Raw genomic sequence first — 23,765 nt, 5'->3', positions numbered from 1 at the left:
CTTCAAAAATCTTAGTTTGCTTTTCCAGTATGTGGTAAATATGAATATCTGTGCGTGATTGCTGAGCTCTACTTTCATACCTTTGAGGAAGGCCTGGAAGTGGAAAGTCCTAAAACAAATCCTGCAGCTGTAACATTGGTCTGTTGCCCCTTGGAAAGGGAAGACCTCCATGGCAATAAATGTGACATTTCCAATACTGCAGCAGTGCACAGCTAGGAAGTCAGCATGTCAGGATACTTGCGTGTTTTGGTTTGTGGTTCTTGAACTACTTTAAGGATTTTTTTTGCATCAGAAAGCTGTGGCAACTGACCAGAAGACCTGGAACATTTACAATTTGGGGTTTTCTTGCATCATGCTTTTTTCAACAATATCCAGCACTTCTTTTGGCTGTGTGCATCAGATTGACACAGCTCTTGGAAGGGACCTCCTTTCCTCACCAGAAATGCTGTTTATTTTACTTTGTCTCAAAACCAGCAATAATTTCAGTGGACTGTTCCAGATCACTATCTAAAATGAATTCTGTTCAGAAGTAGTCTGAGTTGTACAGTGAGATGTTCAAAGCCTCTCTTTTCCTTCTCAAGGGTCCAAGGTCCAACAGAACCTTTTTGTTGTTGAATGTATGAAGTAGATTTGTTCAAGTCTTACTCTTTAACTAAAAAGTAGAGCTTCTATTTCAGTGGAATATAGTAAACAACATGTATCTCTCAGAAAAGTTTGTGAGAGTCTGTCTCTTGTTTGAAGCGTGTGGTGACTCTGGAATACTCAGGCACTTCCCTGTGCCCTGTTTATAAGGCAGCATGTTCTCTTGTATTTCAGAGTCTGAAACTTGTAGTTACTCATCTTTATTCCTTGAATCAAAGCAAAAGGATTTATGTTGGGTAGTTAAAAAAAATAAAAGCAGCAGCTCTACTTTGCAGCTATGAATAGAATAAGTGCCAGATTTCTTCTGCTGGTAATCTGAGTATCTTCCTTGTAGTGAATGCCATTGCTAGATGTTGGAAATTATACTAGGAGTGAGTGTTAGGATATAGTTTCTTTTTTTTATATACTTCATGCAAAGTAAGTTACTGAAGGTTAGAGTAGCAGCTCTACATGTATTCCCAAACTTGTACAGATTTGAAGGTGAGGAGGTAGACAAAAGATCTGAAAAGGCAGAAGGGACTGTTCCTGTCATTTACTGCTGTCTGTTGCAGCCCAGGGGAAAAGAACCCCAAAAAGTCTTAATTCATTTGTTTGAATGCACCTCTACTTGGGTAGCTGTGGAGTGACAGCTTGCTGAAACTATTCCCTCAGTGCAGCTCCTCTTAAGCACACCTTAAGGGGATCAGTAGAAGTTTACAGGAAGGGATGATAATCTACAGTGTTGTGTCAGAAGGCTGTTGGAGCTGGGATTTCTTTGTCTGCCCTCATTGCTGGCTGCAGATGAGTCCTGGTAAGGTAACAGCTCTGTCTGCACATGGCCATCCTTGCTCCTGAGCTGTCACTTGCCCTGTGAGGAACTGCTTTTAGTCATGCTAAAGCTTACTCCTGTTCTAAAACTCCTCCTTGATCCTTCCTGCGTGTACATTTCTCTGATTTTCATCTGAAAGAAGTATTTTCTAATATTAAATTTGGTCAAAATTCTGCCACGTATGTATTTTATTTTTTAAGATGTGGTTCTGGTGTGTTCTTTATGACTTGAATATCACCTTTTTTGTAGTTACTGGGGCTCTACTTTAGTAGAGTCAGAGAATAAAACCAGAACATTCATAGGCATTCGGAGGACACACCATTCTGATTTGATGTTTTGAGAGAATTCTGATTGTCTATTAGCCCTGGAAAGAGAGAGCTTCTCTAAAGGACTTGTTTTTACCCTCAAGGTGATTTGATGTTTTCCAATTTAAAATTATTTACATGAATTACATGTTTTGGAACACAACCTATATATATGTGCACAACTTCTATCTATATGTGCACTGAAGTTTGTCACTGAACATTCTCCCAAATCCAGTATCTTATATCCAGTATAGTTGTATTAGTTAGCAGCAGATGGATGATTATTTCTGTAACTTAGTGGATGTGCAAAGAAAGTTTTCCAAATCATGTACCAAGGTCTTACAGAGTCCACCTGAATAGACACGTAATGAGTAATTACACATTTTTGGGTTTAATATTATTGATTAGTGTTGGATATCCATACAGTAAAAGGACTTAGAATCTCTAAAGGAATACACCCGGGCTTCAGTGCTGAATTGTGAAGGTTGGAGAAATGTCCTGAAGTTTGCAAATGTGGGTGCATTTGTACTCTGTAAACTTGTATTCATTTCCTAACCCCTTCCAGGTGTTTGAATGTGTTTTGTAGAATAGGAAGAACAATTTCCAGGCAGTGAATGTCACAGAATCTTGAGTGAGTGATCCCCTTCTTATACCTGGGTGGTGCAAAATTAATTGGTAATGTGACAATAATTTAAAGAAATGCTGTAAATATATATTCTTAGCCCATTGTTCATGTTTCAGGGAAACAGACATGAACATATGAGGAAAATTCATGGTTTAGGCACAATATCTTGACTTGGGGCTCAGGTGTTGTTGCTTCTATTTTTTTAGTGACTAGTTAACATTAGCAGTCACCCTTATAATGGTATGACATGTACTGCCTCTGAGTATGGTGCCTGCCTACTCTGGCCATTGAGGAGGGCTGATTTAATCAGTAACATGGTCTAGCTTCTGTGATATCCTTTGACATGCTGTGATTGAGGAAGGGAGTCAAATACAGTCCTCCTTTCCCCATTCCAGCAAAAACTATTTCAGAAAAATTTGAAAGAACTTTGGTTGTTCTCACACCTGAATTTAGGTCAAGTTTCTGAGTTACTTTATTTAGAAAATGAATATTTTAAAGCTATTAAGGGAATACTTTCAATGTGTAGTTGTATTACTGTCAACAAAAGATGTGATTAAATAAATTGAATGTTGAAGATTTTCGGCTTATGGTTAACACCAGGTAATTAAAAGTAAGCACTGCAGTGGGAGTACATTATATATCAGCTGTACTCTTTACCTCATTAGCTGGGGTTTTGCATGTTTATGGAGCTAACTTGCAATTAAAAATGCCTTTAACGTATGCTTAACAAGGCCTTTTAGGTATTTGGAATGAAGTACTACAATTTAATTGAAATTGGTATGGCATAAATACATGTCTTTGTAACGTGTCAGATAAATTTCCATGCCTAACTTGTCGCTTTGCATCTTTTCCTCTGATGTAGTCTTTAATGCTGACTATAAGGCCTGACATTTAGCTTGTATAAAAGATAGAGGTTCTCTCTTAACTCCAAGGAATGTTTTGATTTGTTATATAAATAAAATTTGATTGGCAAGATATACTTCAGTTCATGCCTTAGCCATATTTTTAAGATGTGTGAACATTTGTATGTGCATGCAGATTGTGTTAGTATGTTTTTAGCTCTGGTATTTCCTTCTTCATTCAGTCTTCTGTTCTGCATTAGAATACCTGGAATAAAAGGCTGCCAAAGCATCCTTCAGCATTGATAATTCACCTTGAAATTGAATACTGCCACATCTTTTGTAAATAGTTGCCTGAAGTTGAAAGCCAAATCTTGGGCAAACTGAGGTGCAAAGAAAAACCCCTTTGCTGAACCCTTATCCGGGTAATCTTCTAACTATGTGCTTTTAGTCAGGAGTTCTGTGGAAGGGGATGAGATATTAAAGTGTAGCATAAAAAAGTGTCCCATCAACAAGTGAAGTGTCCTTAGGTTAAGGTGGCCTACAAAAGGTGATTGAAAAAGGAAGTAGGGAAGCTAAGGAACTTTGGTAGGACACGGAAGTGTCAGTGGTACATGTATAAATAAATAAATAAGGATCACAGTAGTGTGGGCCTTCACATAGAGTGTGATTTACTAACTTTTTGTCTTCACCTAGGAGTGTTGTTGTACCAACGAAGAAATCGAGCATTTCCTCCTCTACAGCTGCTATTGGTGCTCCTGCAAATGCTGTCAGTGTGGTTTCTTCTTTAGATACAGCCCAAGCCCCAGATTTGTCAGGAGAATCTCCTGGTAAGTAAGGATAAATAAAACAACCTAAACACCAACGCTGCTTCTGTTAATTCTATTTACATCACCACTCACTCTGAATACTAATAAAGGTAAAAATTACAAAAGTAGTACTGTATTAGAAAAAAACCCCTATTTTGCAACAAATGCAACTGTCTGAGCAATATCTGTCTTAATCTCAAGATTTCTCACTGTTTCGATGGAGCAATCATGCTGTATTAATTTCTATTTAGTAGAAATATGGTGCATTCTAAAGACTTACTTTTTATTAGAAATTAATAATGTAAAGTGTAAGCTTATTTATAAATTCTGGGGTGTTTGACCAGGGATATATGTGTTAGTGCTAAGCAGAACTGGAAATTATAGCGAAGTGTTTCCTATGGCTTTAGCCTGAGGTCAAATTCAGTGTTGATGCTAAACTAATTGCTTTGGACAGTTTTTTCAGTGGGGACAAAATTGAGTAGGTTGTTTATAAGCAAGTGTTCCTTTGAACCCTTGGTCTCTCTGGTTGTTCTGTGTGAGATAAATCATGTTTAACCTTAAATGCTGTGTCAAAGGCATGCTTTTCTACTTAGCCATGTCTGAATCACAAGGCTGTGTAGGATCATTGTGCCCATGAAGTTTGACTTCAAGACTTAAAGTGATTCAGATCTCAGTCAAGGAAATATCTAACTATGCCTGATTATTGGTGGTTTTTTTCCAATGTTTGAGTTCCTTGCTTCCTGGTTTTGTGAACTTCCATCCAAACTGTGAGGCCTGGGGAAGAAATTGTAGTCTGTTACCATGTCCTCTCGTGTGTCTGGAAGGTATTTGTTCCCATCTTCAACTGCCCATTCCATTTCTTGGGAAAATCAAAAAGGTTTTGTTCCAGTCATTTTAAAGGAAAAGAAGAGCTATTGAAATAGATGGTCTTACTCTTTGTGAGTCAGACACATTTTGCTACCAAAGCTGCAGAAGAGGTAGCATTGTATTAGTGTAGGAGTAATATTTGAAGTAGGGGAATTAGCTGTATTTTGAAATGCCACAGTTCCTTGGGGAAGACTGGCTCTAAGCAGCTAATCAGTTTTAAAAACAGTAAAACCTCACCTACATTGAAACTGTTTAAAATAATTGCTAACTTGTTAACTTCTGACAGATTTACCTGGCTTAGTTTTGGGTTTAATTGCAATTATTATTACGATTGCTGAAGTAAGTATTCACTTGCTTTCAATAAAAACAAAACAGATGAACATTGATTTTTTTCAGATTTAGTCAATCTTTTAGGAGCCTATAGAAGAAATAAAAAAGTGTTCCTGTTCCTGTAGAATGTATGAGAAATCCAGACAATAAACAATACTAATGTAGTTTGTAGCTGTGTGACTTCCATCATGTCTGGAAGTTTTGGCAAAAATTTGGCATGTAATCTGAACTGATATGCATAAAAAGAAACTAATCAGGATTAAAAATAGACATGTTTAGACTGGCAATATAATTAATTAAAAGAAAAAGTAAAGGGATAAATGAAATCATGCCTTAAACTGATTAGAACATGAGACTGTTTCTTTTTTTCCCTTGTGAAATAATGGCATGGAAACAAAAATCTTGCAGAGTCAAAGTGGTTTGCATCCAATGTTGCTCATGTAAATTGCACACATTTAAGTTTGAAATCAAATTCTCTATGAGGCCATAATTTGTTTTTTATTAGAGGATTGAAGTAGTAATAAGCAAGCTTCCTATAAAACAGAAATATAATTAATATATTTTTCCTCTGAGTTCAAATCAGATTTTCTTTCACTAATTTTTCTTTTCATGCAGCAGAGAATCAATACATTGTTCTCATTTTTCCAGCTAACATTCATTATAAGTCTGTTTACTTTTGTAATTAAGAAATAAACTAAACCTTTTTTTTAAAAAAGTGCTGAGATTAGGGGCTTATGTAGTGAATATAAATTTGGGGCTATTTCATGTTTGATAGGAAGGCTGTTTAACATTATTCCCACATTAAAAAACACATCTCATCTGTTTTTTTCTAAAGTGAGTTTTATATACATTTGTTTGATACCTTTTAAAAATTGATAACATATAATTATATATCTCTAAAATTTATTTCAATATATATAATATATAGCATGCAACATGATGAACACAGTAATGCTTCATGATGAAGACTTGAGTAGATTTAGTCCAAAACAGAGGTGAAAGTGGTATGCAGGCATCGAAATGGGATTAAGTAGCAGGTAATGGTGTTCTGATAGTGGTGTGTACAAACACCCAATTTGGAGTTATATAGTCTGTGATGATCATCCTCCACGTGCAGATATGATGTCAGAATTGCTTGATCAAGGTGGGATTTGTGTTGAAACCACTCTGTTTGGTTCCAGGTGGCCTCCACTGCCATTTGTGTGTGCTCAGAATTCACCAGGCTGCTTCCCAAAAATTTTTCCTGACATTTGTGTCTTGCCTGTAGCTCAAGGGTTGTGAGTTATTTGATGCTGAAGGTGCTCCCATCCCGTAAGGGTTGTGACATATCCATGCCAAATACAGAGCGTTGACAGCTTGGAAGGAACCATCCAAGCTCACTTCCTCTGATGCTTTGAAAGGGGGTGAAGACACATTTTGGCCTCAGACACTCCAACCTTTTTGCAGAAGTTTCTTCACCTTTACTCATTCAATCTGCAGAGTATTTCATGGCACAAAAAGTCTTTCCTGAGCACAGATTTGCCCCTTGTGGTTTGAACTTTCCCATGGGTCTGTTGCCCACGGCTGTTATTTGGGTTGCTGGTTTGCTGGAATCTTGGAAATGAACAGAGAAGATAAACCTGGTGGCTCATCTTGAGCTAATCATTCAATGCTACCGAGGGTGGTATTGAAGGAGTATCTTGGCTAGTGGTAATGTAAGAAGGACAAATTCACTGGAGTTCTTTCTTCCTTGGGTTCTCTCACAGCCTGAATGTGCACTGTGATGCAGAGGTTTTACACATGCTGTGTTCAGGAAGGGCTACTGCTAAGACAAGACTAATATTTGGACAGGCAGGACTTGGCAGAGCTGCCTGAGCTATTGTGAACACGCCAGCAGGACGCCTGTATTTTTGTTTGTCAGTTAGTTTTCCTTTTAAATGTTTCCAGTACAGTCACAATGTTCTGAAGTGGTGAGAATTTTTAAAAAATGTTTAGCAGTTTGCACTCCCGCTGTTTTCTCTGATGCTCTGAGTTTCTCTGTTTATATACTTGAAGGATTTCACATGTGTTTTATTAGTGCTTCACTCCAAAGAATGCAGTCTTGAGGCTTTCACCATGCAGTTTCCAAATGGTTGTTCAAATATAATTTTTATGTAGAGGGGATAGGAAAAGTCTGAGGAATTGTCACTTTTCCTTACTGATGTTCTGAATGTAGAAAAACACTGAGAAGTTCCACTCAGTTTCTGTTGCCTGCTTCTTTCCCTTCCTACTTGAAATTCTTTGAGTTTTGCTTGTTTTGTCTCTGAGCCACACAGAGTTAGTTATAGGGTTTTTCCTCCTCTGGGCAAGCTGTTCCCCAAATTGTCAAGTTGTAAACATGGCCATGTCAAAGGGTGAGGTGAAAAAGGAAGTGAATGCTTGGAAGAAGCATGAGGATGAACAGTAACAATGAATAAAAATGGAGTTGTGAGTCTTGAATTCTAGTCCAATACATAGGAAAATGTAAATTTTCTGCGACAGTTGGCTTGTTTTGCAAAGATAAATGGTATTCATTGATTTTTACACATAGGTGAAAACGAACATGCAATAAAATAAATTGGCAGGAGACAAGCTAAAGTAAGAAAAATGATTATGAAGTAAGTTACCATCAGTGCAGAGGTTGTTCAAGCAATTCACTGGATTATAGTAATTATTTCAAAGAGAATTCTAACTTAGCAGTGACAGTAGTTGCAGACTAGTTACCAAAGCAGAATGACACTTTAAAAAAATCTCAGATTCTGATGATATGCCATGGAAGTGGCTTGATACTGTCAGTATAAAAACTGTTTTATAGCCACTTCTGTTAAGAGAAGTTTTCACCATTGTTTCATGAAATCTGTTTTGGTTTAGCCTACAGATGTGTTTATGTAACAGATCCCTTATATTAGCTTGTAAAACCTTTCATTGTAGTCTTGCATTGTGCACTTCCAGCCCAGGAAGTGTATTTTTGAATGAGCTCATTATTTTACTAGATAGCTCTTCCACCAAGGCCACTGGAGCATTTATCTAGGGTAGGTCTGTTGTACAAAATTAAGAGATACAGTTATTTGATTCAACTCTGGGGGGTTTTTTTCTTTGTTTTTTTTATACCTCATCTCCATTGCCTCACAAAGTAAATTATCATATACTGCTTGTGCATTGCCAAGTGCACTTTGTAAGTGTACATGCAAAAGCATGAGGATCTTGCACAAGGAGTTTTTTAACAATATTTTATTGCTTGAGACACTATTTGTTTAGACCCTTGGGGACCTTGAATAAACAATAAGGTTTCACTGTAAAGGGTGCTAGACAGATGATCTATTTGCATTTTCTTTTATGTTCTTGCAAATGTCTGTAAAACTGTCAGGTTGAAGGAGCCAGTTTATCAGTGAAAGGATAAGGAAGAGATAAGTCAGTTTAGTTCCACATGTTTGAAGTAGCTACTGCTCTTACCCACATGTGTGTTGTGGATGAAAATATGCTACTGAAGTATTTTCATCTTTTTCACTAAAAGGAGAAAAGAAGTAGAATAAAAAGCCACCTCTGAGCCAAATAAAGTAAAAATGTACTTTCACAAAACAAAATCTGCGTGCAAAAATCATTGTGCCTAATCCCATTGAAAGAACCCTGAAATTCTCAGCTGGGATAAATCTGAGCTTCACCCCTTTTAGTGAAATATATCTGAGTTTGGAATGTGGTTTTAGGTGTTGATAAGCATGAAGAAATTCGGACCATAAATATCCTTATGTAATCTTCAAAAATAATAGTTTATATAATGCCTACCTTACCCTTTGTTAAATTCAAATTATCAGTGCCTTTTCTGTTATGTCTATTTTTAAAAGTTGATATTTACTTAAAATTGCAGAGTTTTATGTTTATGCCTAGTCTGTTTTGTGTAGTTTGCTTTTATTTCTAGGAGAAAAAAATAATACTTTTACCACTCCTGTTGAAAAATCAGAAAACCAAAAAAACCCCAACCCATCCCAACAAAATAAAACAAATAACAAGAAAGCCAAGTTACCCTAAAATACAGAGTATGTTTCTTTATTAACCTCATGATGGCCATCATGCCCTCTCATTGTCCTTACAGATGTTTCCCTTATTTTTTTTTCCCCTTATTCTTCTTCAGTTTTTTAGCTGATGGCCCAAGTACTGTGCAGAATTATTTTTTCTCCTTTAATTTAAAAACTCATGCTGCTATGCTTCTCTGTTAAATCTTATTTTATCCTGATGAAGTGATCTTTGCTTTAATAGGGTAGGATTTTAGTTGTATATCCTATTGAGTATATAACCATTTCCAGTGAGTAGTGGACTACTGATGACAGATTTTAGATGTGGTAAAAACCGTGTGAGAATTTCTGTATCAGGACATGCTGCTTCCACAACCTGTGTGTTGCGTGTTTTGTCAACACACAAAAATAAGCCTTCCTCACAAAATTAGCCTTTCTTATTTTGAAGGCTTTGTGTGCCGTTTCTGTTTGGTACTGTGTTGGACTACCCAGATCCGTGTGCTGATTTCCTTTATGGGCAGTGTGTGCCTGTAAATCCACTTGTTGACATATGGACTTCAGAGTATTTCTAAGTTACAGGGACTTGCTGAATAACAATGGGGATGTTGGGCTTTAAGGGAGAATGCTGGATATTCTAGTCAAATTATTTAAATACAACATTTCTCATGACAAATGACATAGTAGTTTTAAAGTCATAATTAAAAGAATAAAAAAATGAAAGAAAGTATTGTAGCTGTTAAGTATCTGGCAAACTATTGAATCATGTGGCTTTGTTGCCTTATGTGGGCTTTGTTTTTCTGTGCAGGAGGCTGTGTTTGACAGCTTTTCTGTTGGAAATATCCAAAATATTTTCGGTGGTTTGACCATGGAAAACTAGCTGTTAAAAAAAAAAAAAAGAATTATAGCCATGAAAATAGTGAGAACATCTACAACATCTTGCCATCACCATTGAAACTTTCAGGAATATATATTTGATTAGTCTTTATTAGATAAATTATTTAGGATATTTAGTGCCTAGAAGGTTCACGTTTTACTTTGCTTTCAGCTAACACTTTGTTCACCACTTTCATATCCTTCATTCTCTATGACCCACTCACTTTCCTTCTAATTCTGCCATACCCATACAGCAGTCAGCATAAGAGCGTCAGGTGTTGAATTTAGGAAAAGCACAAATGAATCACATTCACAAAGATATCTCCTATCTCTGAAGAAAGAAAAAAAACATGAGAGCAGAACTTCTCATGACTATGATATTCTAGTTTATTTTATTAGTTTCTGTGCTGCCTTTGAAACAAGACTGGAGAAAACCACCTTCTCTGGATAGAAAAACAAAAAACCCTCACCCACCTGAAACCCTTGATATTTCTTGGAGAAAGCTCTGTGTGCCAGAATTTTGGAGCAAAATTTGAAATTTGACAGGAGAAATAAATTTGCTATCTCAGGGATATATCTTTGCCTTCTGTTTCCAAATCTACTTCAGTCAAGTTGAAAATATTTAAAAAGTTGCAGCTGACACATTTTGGTAGACAGTTTCAAAATCTCAGCAGCTGATTTCCAGAGAGGTTGCATTTAACTGAATTAATGAACTCCAAGGTAGGTGGGACCATCAGGAATTTTTCTATAGTACAGTTCTAAGAAGGGTCATGTCTTTGCTAAGATAGATGTGAGAACTAAAATGATTAAACTCTCTTATTTCAGGCTTTTTTCATTTTTTTTCCTCTCTCCTCCATTCCAGCAGCATAAAATCTGAAACTGGCAAGGTGAGAGGAAAGAGAATAGGACAGGGTCTCGGGGTGGAAAGAGATAGGATTGCAGATGGACTAGGAGCAGTCATGCTCCTGGGAAATGCACAGAAACCTGTCTGCTAAGATTCATTCCTCTCTATAGCTTGGAATGCAGTGTAAGATTTGTGAGTCACCATTCCTATCCTGGCAGAAAATATCTGTGATGTCTCTGGCTGTCTTGCTTGCCCCCTGTTCATCATTGCTAATACCAATCCATACTGCAGTATAGGGAGGTTGTATTTCTCTTTATATACTGAACAGCAGAATTTAATATTTACAGATTCCTCCTGTGCTGATGAGAGCCATGTAGTATCAATTTGACATAACACAACCACTTTTTTTCTGTAAGTGTAGGATACATAAATGACCCAGTCTTCCCTATCAACCTTTGAATAATTGATGTGGCAAAGTTAATAACTCATAAATGAGGTTATACCACTGCCATCACGCTAACGACACTGGCAGTGCAATGGAAAATTTTAACATAGCTGCCACTGTCAGAGTCTCAGTTTTGCAAAAATTTTAACCTGGCTGTTGAATATATGCACTTACTGTTTTATGCATGATTTTGATGCAAATATGTATTTTAAATTTGACAAAAGTATGAAGGGTTTTCTGTGCAAGTTACTTGACATTAGGTGAACACATCCACTAACCAATAGACATTGCTTTTAAACATTACTATTTGGCTGTATATTATTATGTATTAGAATTATATATATTAGCATATTATGGGAGTATTAAAGGTGTAAGACATTGTTTGTATTCACTTCTAGAGTTGTGTAACTAAATTTGTTCAGAGAGGATCCTGATTTAGAAGACCAGAAAGAATCACTGCAGCCTAGTCTGACTTGCTTCACAGAACAAACTACAATGCTTCCTTGAATTATTTTCTGTCCATGCTAAAGCAGCATTTAAAAACCTTGCCATCTCATACCTGGTAAATATGAATGCAAGCAAATAGGACTCTTAAGGAAAAAAAAATATTTGAAGTACAAAGAGGTGAAATGGTTTCACCTAGTCCTTACACAGCACTTGAAAACCATGGTTTCTCAGAGCTCAAACTCAAGGCTTTAGTTTCTGGTCTGCTTTTCTTAATCCCTGGAATGTTTTCTTATATAATTTGTTTATTATTGCTTTCTCTTGTAGGAAGGGGATCATCTAATTCAAAATTGCCATCTGTTCCTGCAGTTTCTTCAGTGCCTGAGGATTCTGCCTCCAATATGAGGTAACTTCTCCAGTTGATCTGAACAGCTGTGCTGTGGCTCATGTTATTGATACTACAATTGATATTCTGATACCACATAACTTAAGAATGTCCTTTTGCTGATTTTCAATAACTAATGGAGGTTTGGGAAAATATTGATAATGAGAGATAATTTCTTCTTATACATGTATATAATTTAAACATTGTCAAAAATCTATATTCCTTTTTACAAAATTTCAGCAACTTCCTTCTTTTATTGCTAATCACATGTCTCTGCTAGTATTACAGACAGGCTTGAGCATGCTTTGGAAAAAGCTGCCCCACTTCTGAGAGAGATTTTTGTGGATTTTGCTCCCTTTCTTTCTCGGACTCTCTTGGGCAGCCATGGGCAGGAGTTGCTGATAGAAGGTACAAGTAAGTTTCCATTTAAAAAAGGGGGGTTTTGTGTTCTTTGTTATGCCTTGGAGACTGAAAATTTCTTTATTTAGAAGCTTTCTTCCTGCCTTCCCAAAGGCAGTGCTCTCCACTGGATTTCACTGCCTCCTGTTCAGTCTTTAGGCCTCTGAGATTGTGAAATCATTGTCATTGCCTCCTCACCTTTGCTATCTCTGCTACCTCTTTGTGTCAATCTTCCTTTGTTTTCCAGCTCTCCTGGCCATTTGTCCCATACAAGCTGATGTACAAAATGTGTTTTGTGAGCTTTAAGAGAAATTTTGGTGTCAGGGTCAACACTTTGATACAAGTAGAGTATATGATGTAGAGAGTTGGGTAGAAAAGCCTGACACTTTTACTGGGATGTTGCAACAGAAGGATTCTTGGGAGCTATGTCAGTGGAGTATGATCTGGTCTATCTCTTGCACGTGAGTCTGCTTCTGGCCTTTTGGTTTCTAACTGGGAGGGAACCATACAGATAAGAGGAATACATTGTCAGTATGGAGGAGAATTCTCTGGCCCATCTGAGATGGGGATTCTTGTGCACACCAGTGATCATGGCTCTTCCTGGTGGAAGATTGGCATGAAGTGGTTGAGAGTGAAATGGAGTTTTCTTCCTACTGGTGGTTTTCTCTCTGCTTAAAATTGAGTCTCAGTTAATGTTCTCAATTTAAAAGTTTGTGCGTATTGGAAGACTGAATTTATCAGTGCAACACTAGCTTTACAATTTTCTCAAAATTTTGCTATATCATATAAATTGCTTTGCCCCCTGGATTTTAGATTGAATTTTTCAGGTTTTGTCCAGTTGAAAAAGTGACATGAAGAGTTTGTTGCAGCTTTCAGTGATAAGTGCACTCATGATAGAATCCCCTGGTTGCTTAACTTGAGCTGATCACTTGCACATGATCTGTATTTGCACTAACAGATCTAGTTTCTTCCTAGGGAATTTAAGTTCTTTTTAAAAGACTTTTGAAACTACTTGTTTGTTGGATTAGGGCAGTCATCCTGTTTGTAGTGCTGAATATGAGCATTGTCAGAAACACGAGTATCAAACACTTAAGTGTTTCACTGAAGACTGCCCCTAACAGAATGGAGACTTGATTAAACTTCACAAATTAAAGTTATTTAGTTTTGGAGTCTAGCTTGCTTACCATTTGAGGTAAGAAGAAATGGAAGGAAGAATTGTATGAATTTCTTAGTGGGAGACTCAAGAAAATGGAATTCTACTTTTGGTTATGCATGTGGGCATCATTTTAGCTGATAAACATTTTAATGGAAGCTGCCTTGTGAACAAATTCATTTCATTCATTTAATAAGAAAAACCAGAAAAGCAGTTTTTCTCAAAGCTTTATTTTCTCAGGAACTAAATATCCCATTTTAATTACTTTTCTGAAGATAAAAGAGAATCTGGTTCAAAGTATTTTTACTGTAGTATAGTTATATACATGGGTAGATGAGTATTTCATAAAATGATGACAGAAAAAAAAGGAGGATAATCACTGGGAGTGTACTAACTGTCTAGACAAAAATAAACACATGAAACTAATTTTTGGTTCTAAACTCCAGTCCTAGACAAACCCAAACCAAAATGTGAAAACAATAATACTCAAATTAATTTGTAAACAACTGAAAATATATAATAGGTTACTGCTTGCACTTCTGCTTAGGTTTAGTGTGGGGTTAAGGGTCAAAGTACTAATAAGAGTGTTTGGGATGTCTGCTGCCATGAAACAAAATGGAAACTTGATTGATAGCTGGGGGCTGAAAGGAGAACGCGCAATGGAGAAAGCAGAGGTCATAAAGCCATTTCCCTTCTCTGCATCTATAATGACCCAATCCTTCGAGAAATAGCAAAATGTAGATACAGTGGATTAATATAACATATGTTAACCACACTTCTGATCATTTTGACATACAAACATTTATGAAACTGAGTAATGGGGGTAAGAATTACTATTAGCTGCTTCTTTTAGACGGAAGGCATGGAATTTATGATTTCCCTCTCACTTATATACTTTTATTTTGTGCTGGTGAAGTACGAAATGGAACTGGAGGTGGCATGAAAATTTTGGTTTTCTTTTGTTTGTGAAAATGCTTCTAATCTGTAAGACTTCAAAATAGTTTGTGTTAATAGCTGATGCCGTATGAGCATGCATTTATGTATTTTTTTTTTTTTTTCCTTTTGTAGGTCTTGTGTGCATGAAATCTAGCAGTTCAGTTGTGGAGCTGGTGATGCTCCTTTGCTCTCAGGTGAGGTTTAAGTAAAAATATCTGAAATTGATCTGTTTGAACACAATGGAAATTACAGATAAAATTTTCCTTTAAATTTTACTTTTAATTTGGGTTCATGTGTAGTAGGTAAATAGATAATGTACAAGGTCTTTTGATTGAAAGAAAAATTATAGTAATTATCTATTCAAGTGGGGTTTTTTTACCTTGCTATTGAGCATTTACATAACCTTGAAGATGTAGGTGTGCCTACATAATTCTAATGCCGTCATTTTTGTAAGATGAGATAGGATCAATAAAATATTAAAGTTAAAGAAACAGATTGATTCCTCCATCTTTACATGCTGAATCCTCTGGGATAAATAGAATTTTTCCTTTTGTGTAGAGGTTATGAAATGAGTGATAAATACTTTTGAAACCCTGTCATTCCTAATTGATTTGACAAGTACTAAGGATTTGAGAAAAATCCAAGGAAGCAACCCTTGTTGTCATCAGTTTGGGACATTCTACATTCCTAAAGGTGAAGTGATTTTAGATATGTAAGAACTTGAGACCTGCCTGTTCCTGTGGTTCAAAAAGAGACAGAGCCTAAGGAACATCCTAAAAATTATGTATGTTATATTAATTGGATTTTTGGGGGGGTTCTTTTTTTTTTTTCTTTTTTTTTTTTTTTTTGTAATTAAATAGAAGACTGTTTTTATTGAGCCTTTCTTTTGGTGCCTTTAAAATTATACGTTTCTGGTAGTAAATTCCCCTACTTAAAACTTTAAAATAGCCTTTTTTAATGGGAATGGTATTGGTCTAGAGGTCAAGGGTTCTGACCCATTTCAAAACCTTTGACCTTCATTTACAACCCCTATGGTTTGCTTGCCTGCCGAATAAGGATAATGCAAAATTAATGTTTCTTCACATCGATTTATTCGTTTTAGTGCCTATATTGCCAAATTTATTTAGAGTGTGCTGATAGACATTTCATGAATACAAATGAAAGAATCATAGAAGGTGTGAAAAATCGATAGTCTACGTTGTCAATAAAGTGCAATAAGAACAATTACTTCTGGAGATTACACCTAATAGATTTTACAATGAACTAGTGAAGAGTAGTTATGTTTTCCAGTGAGGTTATTATTAATGAATGTAACCAGAACTTTGCTCATCTAGTTTTCCATCTTCCTCAGGAAATACAGTATCATTTTACCCTGACAGGAATTTAATATTCCTTATGGAACTTTTGGAATTTAGAGATTGTTATTTTATATATGGCAATACTGGAAGTGAACATTGTTCACAACTTCTAGAATATGATCTTACATCTGATGTAAATTATAAAAGAATCTTTGCTACTGAGAAATCCACATAACAAATTTTACTGTTCATTCAGGAATGTGTTAAAGTAAAAACTAATCCAAGTATTAAATATGTCTGACAACTTGGTATCACCATTTAGAAAAATTAGTTTTTGCTATCCATGCTGCTTGTATCAATAATTAGTGCTTGACCTTTGTCTTTTTTTTTTTTTTTTTTTTTTTTTTTTTGGGGTAAGGTAATCTAATCTTTCGTAAAGTCATGTTGTTCTCTGTACTGTACATCACTTGTTTGGTTTTAGGAAGTGGAAAGGATAAGGAATAAATGACGTGCTCTAATGCATCTATTTGTCATATGTGTCACAATGCCACTTAATGCTAATCTAATCAAATTGAAGCTACCGTGATTGCTTAGTGGTGCAAGTTGCACAGGCTGAGGTGGTTCTTTGTGGAGCAGTAGAAATAAACCAATAAAGTCACAAAGACCTCAAAGTCTTTTTAAAGTTACATAGCAGCTGTAATTTTTGGCAGAATATGAAAAATGATGTGAGAAATGAATCTAAAATTAGCTCCAGATGTATACAGATTGTTCTGGGGTGATAATTACATTTTTCACTTTGAATTTTCCTAATTCAAAGAGGTCAGCATGGCAATCACAGAAGTGATTTATTTTGTTAAGAAGTGAACTGTCTTTTGCTACGTGAAAGCTTGAGAGATATGAAATTGAATTTCAAGCCGACATTTTACAGATACTGGGAGGAGATGGGGTTGAGCTTGATTGATTTTTTTTTCTTTTTTTCTCCTTTCTTTTTATTTTCTTTTTTTCCCCCTGCAAGATAGGGTGGAAAATGAAGCGATATCCTTTTGCTAAAATTTTAATTAATTTTTAAGAGGAGATGGAGAGGATGCGGTGCCAAAGATCAAAAGATCAGGTCAAAAAACAGTTTTTAATCACATAAATAATGTGGCATAGTTATGAAGTGAGTATCTGCAAATTTGATTTAAAACGTCACAAATTTGTCAGCCATCGTTTTATGAAATTGAAAGATTGTTCTGATTAATCTTTGGGGTTTTTTCTATGATAACCTCTTCTCAAAACTCATTTTAAACATTGAAGATATGAAGTAAGTACTTGGGTAGTTTTTCTGAAGCATCTGACATTTTTCTGATGTTCATTTAGGTCTGTGGCTGAATTATATTTTTCTTCCTCAGAAGTAGAAAATGGAGTAATAATATCCTATAATTTTTTCATAAATTGTGAAAATAAAACTCTTCAATGGGTGAAGTAATTTTAAAAAAAAATTCCAGAGGTACGATTCTCTGAGACTATTTGTGACGTTATTTGTGACTGGTTAATTTCTTTTCTCCTTTAAAATTCATGTATTTAGGCATATGGGAAAAGACCCTTATTTAATGTTTTTGTGTTTGCATGTTGATATATTGCTTTCTGTTTAACACAAGGTGAAAAGGGAAACAGGTGGTTTGAGACACAGACAAAAGGCTTTTTCCAAGACAAAAACAGTTGTGTTTTTGATAGACGCACTACATTTTGAGACATGTCTGTGTGTGTGTACTTACATTTCTATAAATCTATCAAAACATAAAGAATCCTTCATTTAATATTACTGCAAAGTGTTCCTGCTTATTTGACATTAATATCATTTTTGAAGGCATCGACGTTGCATTCAAGGCCACTTTATAAAAGCGTTGTGTTGCTCATCCTAATTCAGTCTGACACACATTCCAATAACACTACCTCCCTTCTAGGGTTTAAAACTAAATTTATGGCTGAGCATTGTGAAGTGCATCATTTAAAAATGGTTTCAACCCAAAACATCTAATAAATAAATAATGTGTATGGCTACTCAGTAGCAGACTTTCCAGACTAGAAATCATTCCATCGGATACTCAACAGTCCACTATCGGAGAGGGCTGTCAGATAAATCTTATAGTAGCTGCATTCATGTCCTGTAAATCACATGTTATTGTCTGAGCCTTCTGCCAGGTCATCTATTCTTTTCCCATTTATCAGAAATGCATACAGTACAGTGAACCTGGAAGCACCATCTTGTCTGGCCTGGCATCCTGTCGGGGTAATTAAACCAGCCGAAAGAGGGAAGTTCTCTTTCTGTTCTCCCCTCTAAATGAGTGACATCAGCATGTTGGAGGTGCTCGCATGCAGTTGTGAGACAAGACTTCTGCAAGGGAAAACTGATGTCACCCCTGAAGAAAGCATTTTCATCTAGTAGGCCTCTCTCTGTGCCTAAAATTCAAAGGGACATGGATGAAGTGAGTGCATGTCCATAAAGCCTAAGTGCTACTATGCTTCCTTTCATTTGTCAGGTATTTTCTTGAAATACATGACTGTGCAGGAAAAACTGTGGTCTTCCCTCCTCTCTCATGAAGGGATTAAAAACATTTCTCTCTCACTCATGAGAATGAAGCATTTGTCTGATTATTGTAACTCCAATGTGAAAAGGTATGAAATAGGTTCCGTAATTTTCCTTGATGCCTTTGGATTTACAAGATTTCTGGCATTTGAAAGATGCTGCTTTCTGTAGTCAGTCAACTGAATCATCAGTGGGGTTTGTGTCAGAGTACTAATTAGGTGGCTCTTCTCAGATTCATTTTCTACTTAGGAGCATTTTTCTACTGAATCTAAATGTTCTAGACTCAAAGTAAAATTTTACTGACTGATTCAAACACTGTTCAGCTCTTGGATAAGTTTCTACAATTGATGGAATACCACCCAACCTATTTAAAAGGCTATGACAGAAAATTAATGAGTACTGCAGAAATTTGTATGACCCTTCCACCATCACTGCTCACACATGTACCACATGTGCTTGTTCAAGGTATTCTTATTCTTGGTTCCTCCTTCCTCTATCCAGTGTTTTTTCAAAAGGACTAAAGGCACGTTCCTGATAGCTGATGGTGTATGTAAAACCAAGACCAATGATTCAGTACATTTAATCACCAGATATTTTATCTTCTGGAAATACTAATATGATATATTGCAATATAACTACATAACCATGGCTATTAGGTGTATAGTGGACCTTGATAAAGTATTACTTCCATGGGAAGATGGAAGAGGGAAGCATGAACCCTAAAACTCCAAATATTTTTCATATGGAGAGAGAGCATCTCCTCATATTGCCCAGTGAAATATAATCATGGTTGAACGTGTCATGTGCAGCTCTGACAGTTTTTGGAGGTTTACATGTGCATTTAAAAAATACAGCAGAGGCTGATAAGACAGAAGAAAATTACAGTGAAAGTTGGTCTCACTGCCCTTGTAGGAAAACTTAGAGGTCTTCAGCTTGCTTTCTTTTTTCTTTTTCTTTTTTCTTGTCTAACTTAATTGTCGTTGGTTAAGTGGTGAAGTTTTTGCCACAGATGTTTCTTCAGCATGGTATTTAATATTTTGCCAAATCCCTTTGCTAGTGGATTCTGGTGCTCATAAAGAAGTCAGTGTACATCTCTTGCATGGGCAGCATCTTGGTTGTCTCATCTCTCTTACTTTGATAAGGAATCTTAATTGAGCAATACCAGCATGTTCCATGTACTCAAACCGTATGATTCCATTATTTTCCCTAAGGAAGAGCAACAAAAGTTGGATTTTTTCAGCAGAATTTTTCTACACACTCCTTCCTCTTCCACGCCATTGCTTAAGTGTTTGTGGAATGCAGTGGGATCTTCAGGCTTTTATGAGTATCCTCTGATCAAGAAAAAAGCTTTGCATCAGTGATTAAAGTTCATTATCTCAGGAATGGATTTCTGCAGTGTATTCTAAAATGTGGCAAGCCTTTGAATTGCTTGGGTATTTTAGTTGATGTAGAAGATGGCAGGTTTTCAGGGTTGGTTGAGAGAACACATTAGGCTGATGCTCTGTGATCTGCACTGGTTCCTAATTTACTTTTAAGTGCAATTTGATGTGATGGATAACTATAGTGATTGCTGTGAGGTTTTAATTTAATTGACTATAGGTTATCTAAAAACCAGTGCCACTGTGATACCATGGCAGCCAAACTCAACAGATTCATCAAAGCTCTTTAGAAATTTTCTGGTGTAGATATGAGAGAATAAATGCTGTTTGAATACTTCTTAGGTGCCCCAAGTATTAAATTGACATTTTAATCACAGTAATGTTCTTCTATCGAATCACTTTGCTATAACAGCTGCAAATAAGTTGAAAAATAATTTGATAATCCTTTAGATATATGATCAAATATGTATATATGTGTGTATTTTGGTATAAAGGGTAGATTTTGTAGGGGTTTTTGTGAGCTGTTGGATGATTTTCTATCAACTGTAATACGTGCTCTTAGTTTCCTTTTAAAAGCCACTTAGAAGATACAAGGAGTGGAAAGATTTCCTTTTTATACAGTGTGAACTCTGCCAATAGGATTTTTGTCTGTATCAAAGATTAATGCAGCTGTACTTGAGTTAAAATGCTTTGGTGATAGATTGTTTTCATGATAAAATGGTTAGAAACATAACTTCATCAGGCAAATGAAAAAGATTTAGATCTTAACACACAAAAATTGAAAAAAGAACTTACCGAAGTCTAAATTGAGAAGTTCAGGGGAAGATTTTGCAGGAGTCATGCCCATAGGTGTTTACCTTGTGCCTTGTATTGCTAACTTTCCTTGAAACGTTGTGCCAGAAACTTTACAGTGCGCTTCTGTTTACTTTTAATTTTTTTTTAATGATTTTTATTGCTTGTCTTATTTTGAAATATTTGAAGATTGGAAGAATATTTGCTAACCTAGCTTTTTGTAGGGATGAGGTGGCTGTGGAGGGGAGAATGTTCTAGATCATCCTACTCTACTATGGATTATTTAGATTCAGATCTGCTTCGTACTAAGTGGATGCAGGCACATAAACAAAACTGTGTAAATCTTAATATTTGAAAACATGGGATTGCCAAGAATGTTATTAATTGTTATGCAAGCAGTAGTAGGGATGTTTCTAGTGTAATTTAGCAACAAATATTACATGGTCCTTATAAGTGGAAAATAAAATGGAAGATCTTCATCCCAATGTTTTTTAGGATGCAACTGGATGGAAATGGGAAATGTCTGTTGAGCTTTATGTATAGTGCCACTTCTGACAGTTTCAGTGAAAAGATTTTACATTATAAACTGTTTTCTTCTCAAAAATTCTTTTTCCCCTGCAATGTATGTTTTAATCTACAGTGGTTTAGTTTTGCAAAATGGAGACTGTGGTCAGAGGCAGGAAGAGGGAAAGGTAGATCCCACAGTAGCCAGGGGCCATGCTATCAAAGTATTCTCCTGGGGCAGAAGAGATTTTAGTTCAATTAATGTTTCAGGTAACAATTACTATCACCAGGTAAAATAATCTGTCTGAAAAGTTTCAACATATCCTCACAAAGTAGCTAATAGTCCATTAAGGGCATTCAGCAGTTGTGTAGAAGAGTCTGGTTTTGAAAGAAATTAAACTCTCTCAGTTTGTGAAAGCAACGTTGTGATTAATCTGTTTGCCTCAATTGCTATTTCCTTTTTTTTGTTGTGATAGAGGGTTTCTGCATTCTCCTGCATTGCAAGACATTTGATACATTCACAGTGAGCTGTTTGGCTAGTGGTCACTGGGATTTACTCTGGAGAATGTGAACGAAAGTCCTGGAAGGTGTGGGTGGGCACTGGCTGTGGAATCCAGACTCCTCAAATGTGGTCCTTTGGTGCTTGAATTTTAAATACTGTCTTGTCAGTAAGTTTCCTTCTAACAAAACAGAAGGTTTCATTACCAAATCTGTTCTCTAGACCACCTGGGTTCTCCCTTACACTGATATATCTGGCGGTTTATGCATAGTGTGACTTCTTTCCTTCCTAAGCAGGAGTTTTGTTTCTGTGTCTGAAATCTGATGATGCTGAAAACATCTGTTGACAACTTTCATGATTGGTATTTGTCACTGAGCAGAGTACTTGGAATAATTACAAATGGATTTACATGTGCTGTGGATATTTTGCTACTTGCTTCATTGAGCTATGTTATACATTTGAAGTGTCTGAAACTGAAGATCAGATTGGTAGATAACTGTGAAATGCGAATCTGATAAGATTGAAGTAAATGGAAGCAGCTGGGAAAACCTTTCCTTTGAACCGGAGTATGTTGAAATTACATTTAAATTAGCTGCATATATTTTGTTTCTTTGACTTAAGCAGTATGTAGATTTTGTCTCCAGAACTAGATTATTACAATATATTTTGTGTGAAACCCCAAGATAGTGTAAAACCTGTGTATTAGAACTTCATCCCTCCCCTGAATTCTTTTGCTTTCTAAATAGTTGAAAAGTTTAATGGCCTGTAATTGCCTTTTGAGTTCCATGGAATTGCTTGGAGAGCACCCTAATATGTTTAAGTAGGAGTTTTTTTTCAAACTGCTATTCTTAAAATTGCTAAGGTTCACACTTTGTTTCACTTAAGATCTGCTTGAACTCTGTCTTTTCTCTTAGATGTAATTGCTGGCTTCAGAAATATCGTGCTTTTAGTATGACTTATGGATAGGCCATTTAAAATGCCTGTGTCTGTCACTGGCTAAATTTTAAAAACAGTTTAAAAATTGTGATAGACTCATACAAGAAACAATATGGTGTGAAGTGAATGGATGTGTATTGACAGTTTGCTTAGTAGTAGAAATCAAACAAATTTATAACTTTGCTTTTGCCTTAAGCCTGAAATAGGTTGGAATGTATTGAGAATTGTTTGCCAATACTGCACAAATAATAAGTTCTTGACTTAGTGATGCAATAAGCACTTGGTAGTTGTATCCTGGCAGGTGGTGGTCTCAATAGTTAAAATGTGTTTGCTTTATGTCCTTATATCTTTCCATAATACTTAGTCCAGGAGGATGTTTTAAGGGTTTACTCATCTTCCAGTTTGGAGATGAAATGTACAATGTGAGATTTTAAGATGAGCAAAAAACTAGTGTTTTTTTGGTTTATGCTACACATCAGCTTTCCAGGAAGGAATTGTGAGCTTTGTGATTTTGAAGTATGAAAAACGTTAAAAATAGGTTCCATGTATTAGACTAAGAAAGTGTATAGAGATGTACAAGTAGATGGGTGTAGTATAGCTGTGCCATTTTTGTTTGGAGTCATGTGAAGCATTGTTTCTTGGAACAGTCCAATTGGAGGATTCAACACGTCTTGCAGGATTTTGCTAGAGAAATGGATAAAAGGTAGGGTTACGAACCACAGAACCATTCTTTGAAATACTTTGCCACACTGGAGTGGAGACAGATGACCTTTCCTAAGTCGTTCTTACTAAAACAGAATTCTGTGGCAAAAGTGAGGGTTTTTCCTCCCTGGTTTCCTTTTTTAAAGTACAACCTTTAGTGGTTTTGTAGACTTCTCATATTTTATAGGCTCATATGAAGAAAAACTCTCATGAGTTAAAAGTTATTTGCATTTGGTCAGAAATTGACGACGTTGTATTGGTGTGAGTTTAATGGAAAACACACCCTCTACAGCTAGAAATTTTAGCCCTTAAAGCTGTATTGCTGAGAGTTTGTTTGATTATAATGTGTAGGCTTTTATGTCTAGGGAGGAGAGT

General features: G+C 36.0%; 1 protein-coding gene across 1 annotated transcript in view; it reads left to right on the top strand.

The window, feature by feature from the left end:
* Nucleotides 1–23,765, top strand: part of LRBA (LPS responsive beige-like anchor protein) — a 364,271-nt gene that overhangs the window by 83,288 nt on the left and 257,218 nt on the right. The window contains exons 30-33 of the mRNA XM_062493665.1: nt 3,916–4,049; nt 12,166–12,244; nt 12,504–12,631; nt 14,844–14,905. Of these exons, the coding sequence (XP_062349649.1) occupies nt 3,916–4,049; nt 12,166–12,244; nt 12,504–12,631; nt 14,844–14,905 (403 nt within the window). The remainder of the gene's footprint in view (nt 1–3,915; nt 4,050–12,165; nt 12,245–12,503; nt 12,632–14,843; nt 14,906–23,765) is intronic.

This window comes from Cinclus cinclus, chromosome 5, assembly GCF_963662255.1.
Source record: "Cinclus cinclus chromosome 5, bCinCin1.1, whole genome shotgun sequence".
NCBI classification, from domain to species: domain Eukaryota; kingdom Metazoa; phylum Chordata; class Aves; order Passeriformes; family Cinclidae; genus Cinclus; species Cinclus cinclus.
Note: the sequence above shows the minus strand (reverse complement) of the source record. Positions and strands in the feature narration are given on the sequence as shown.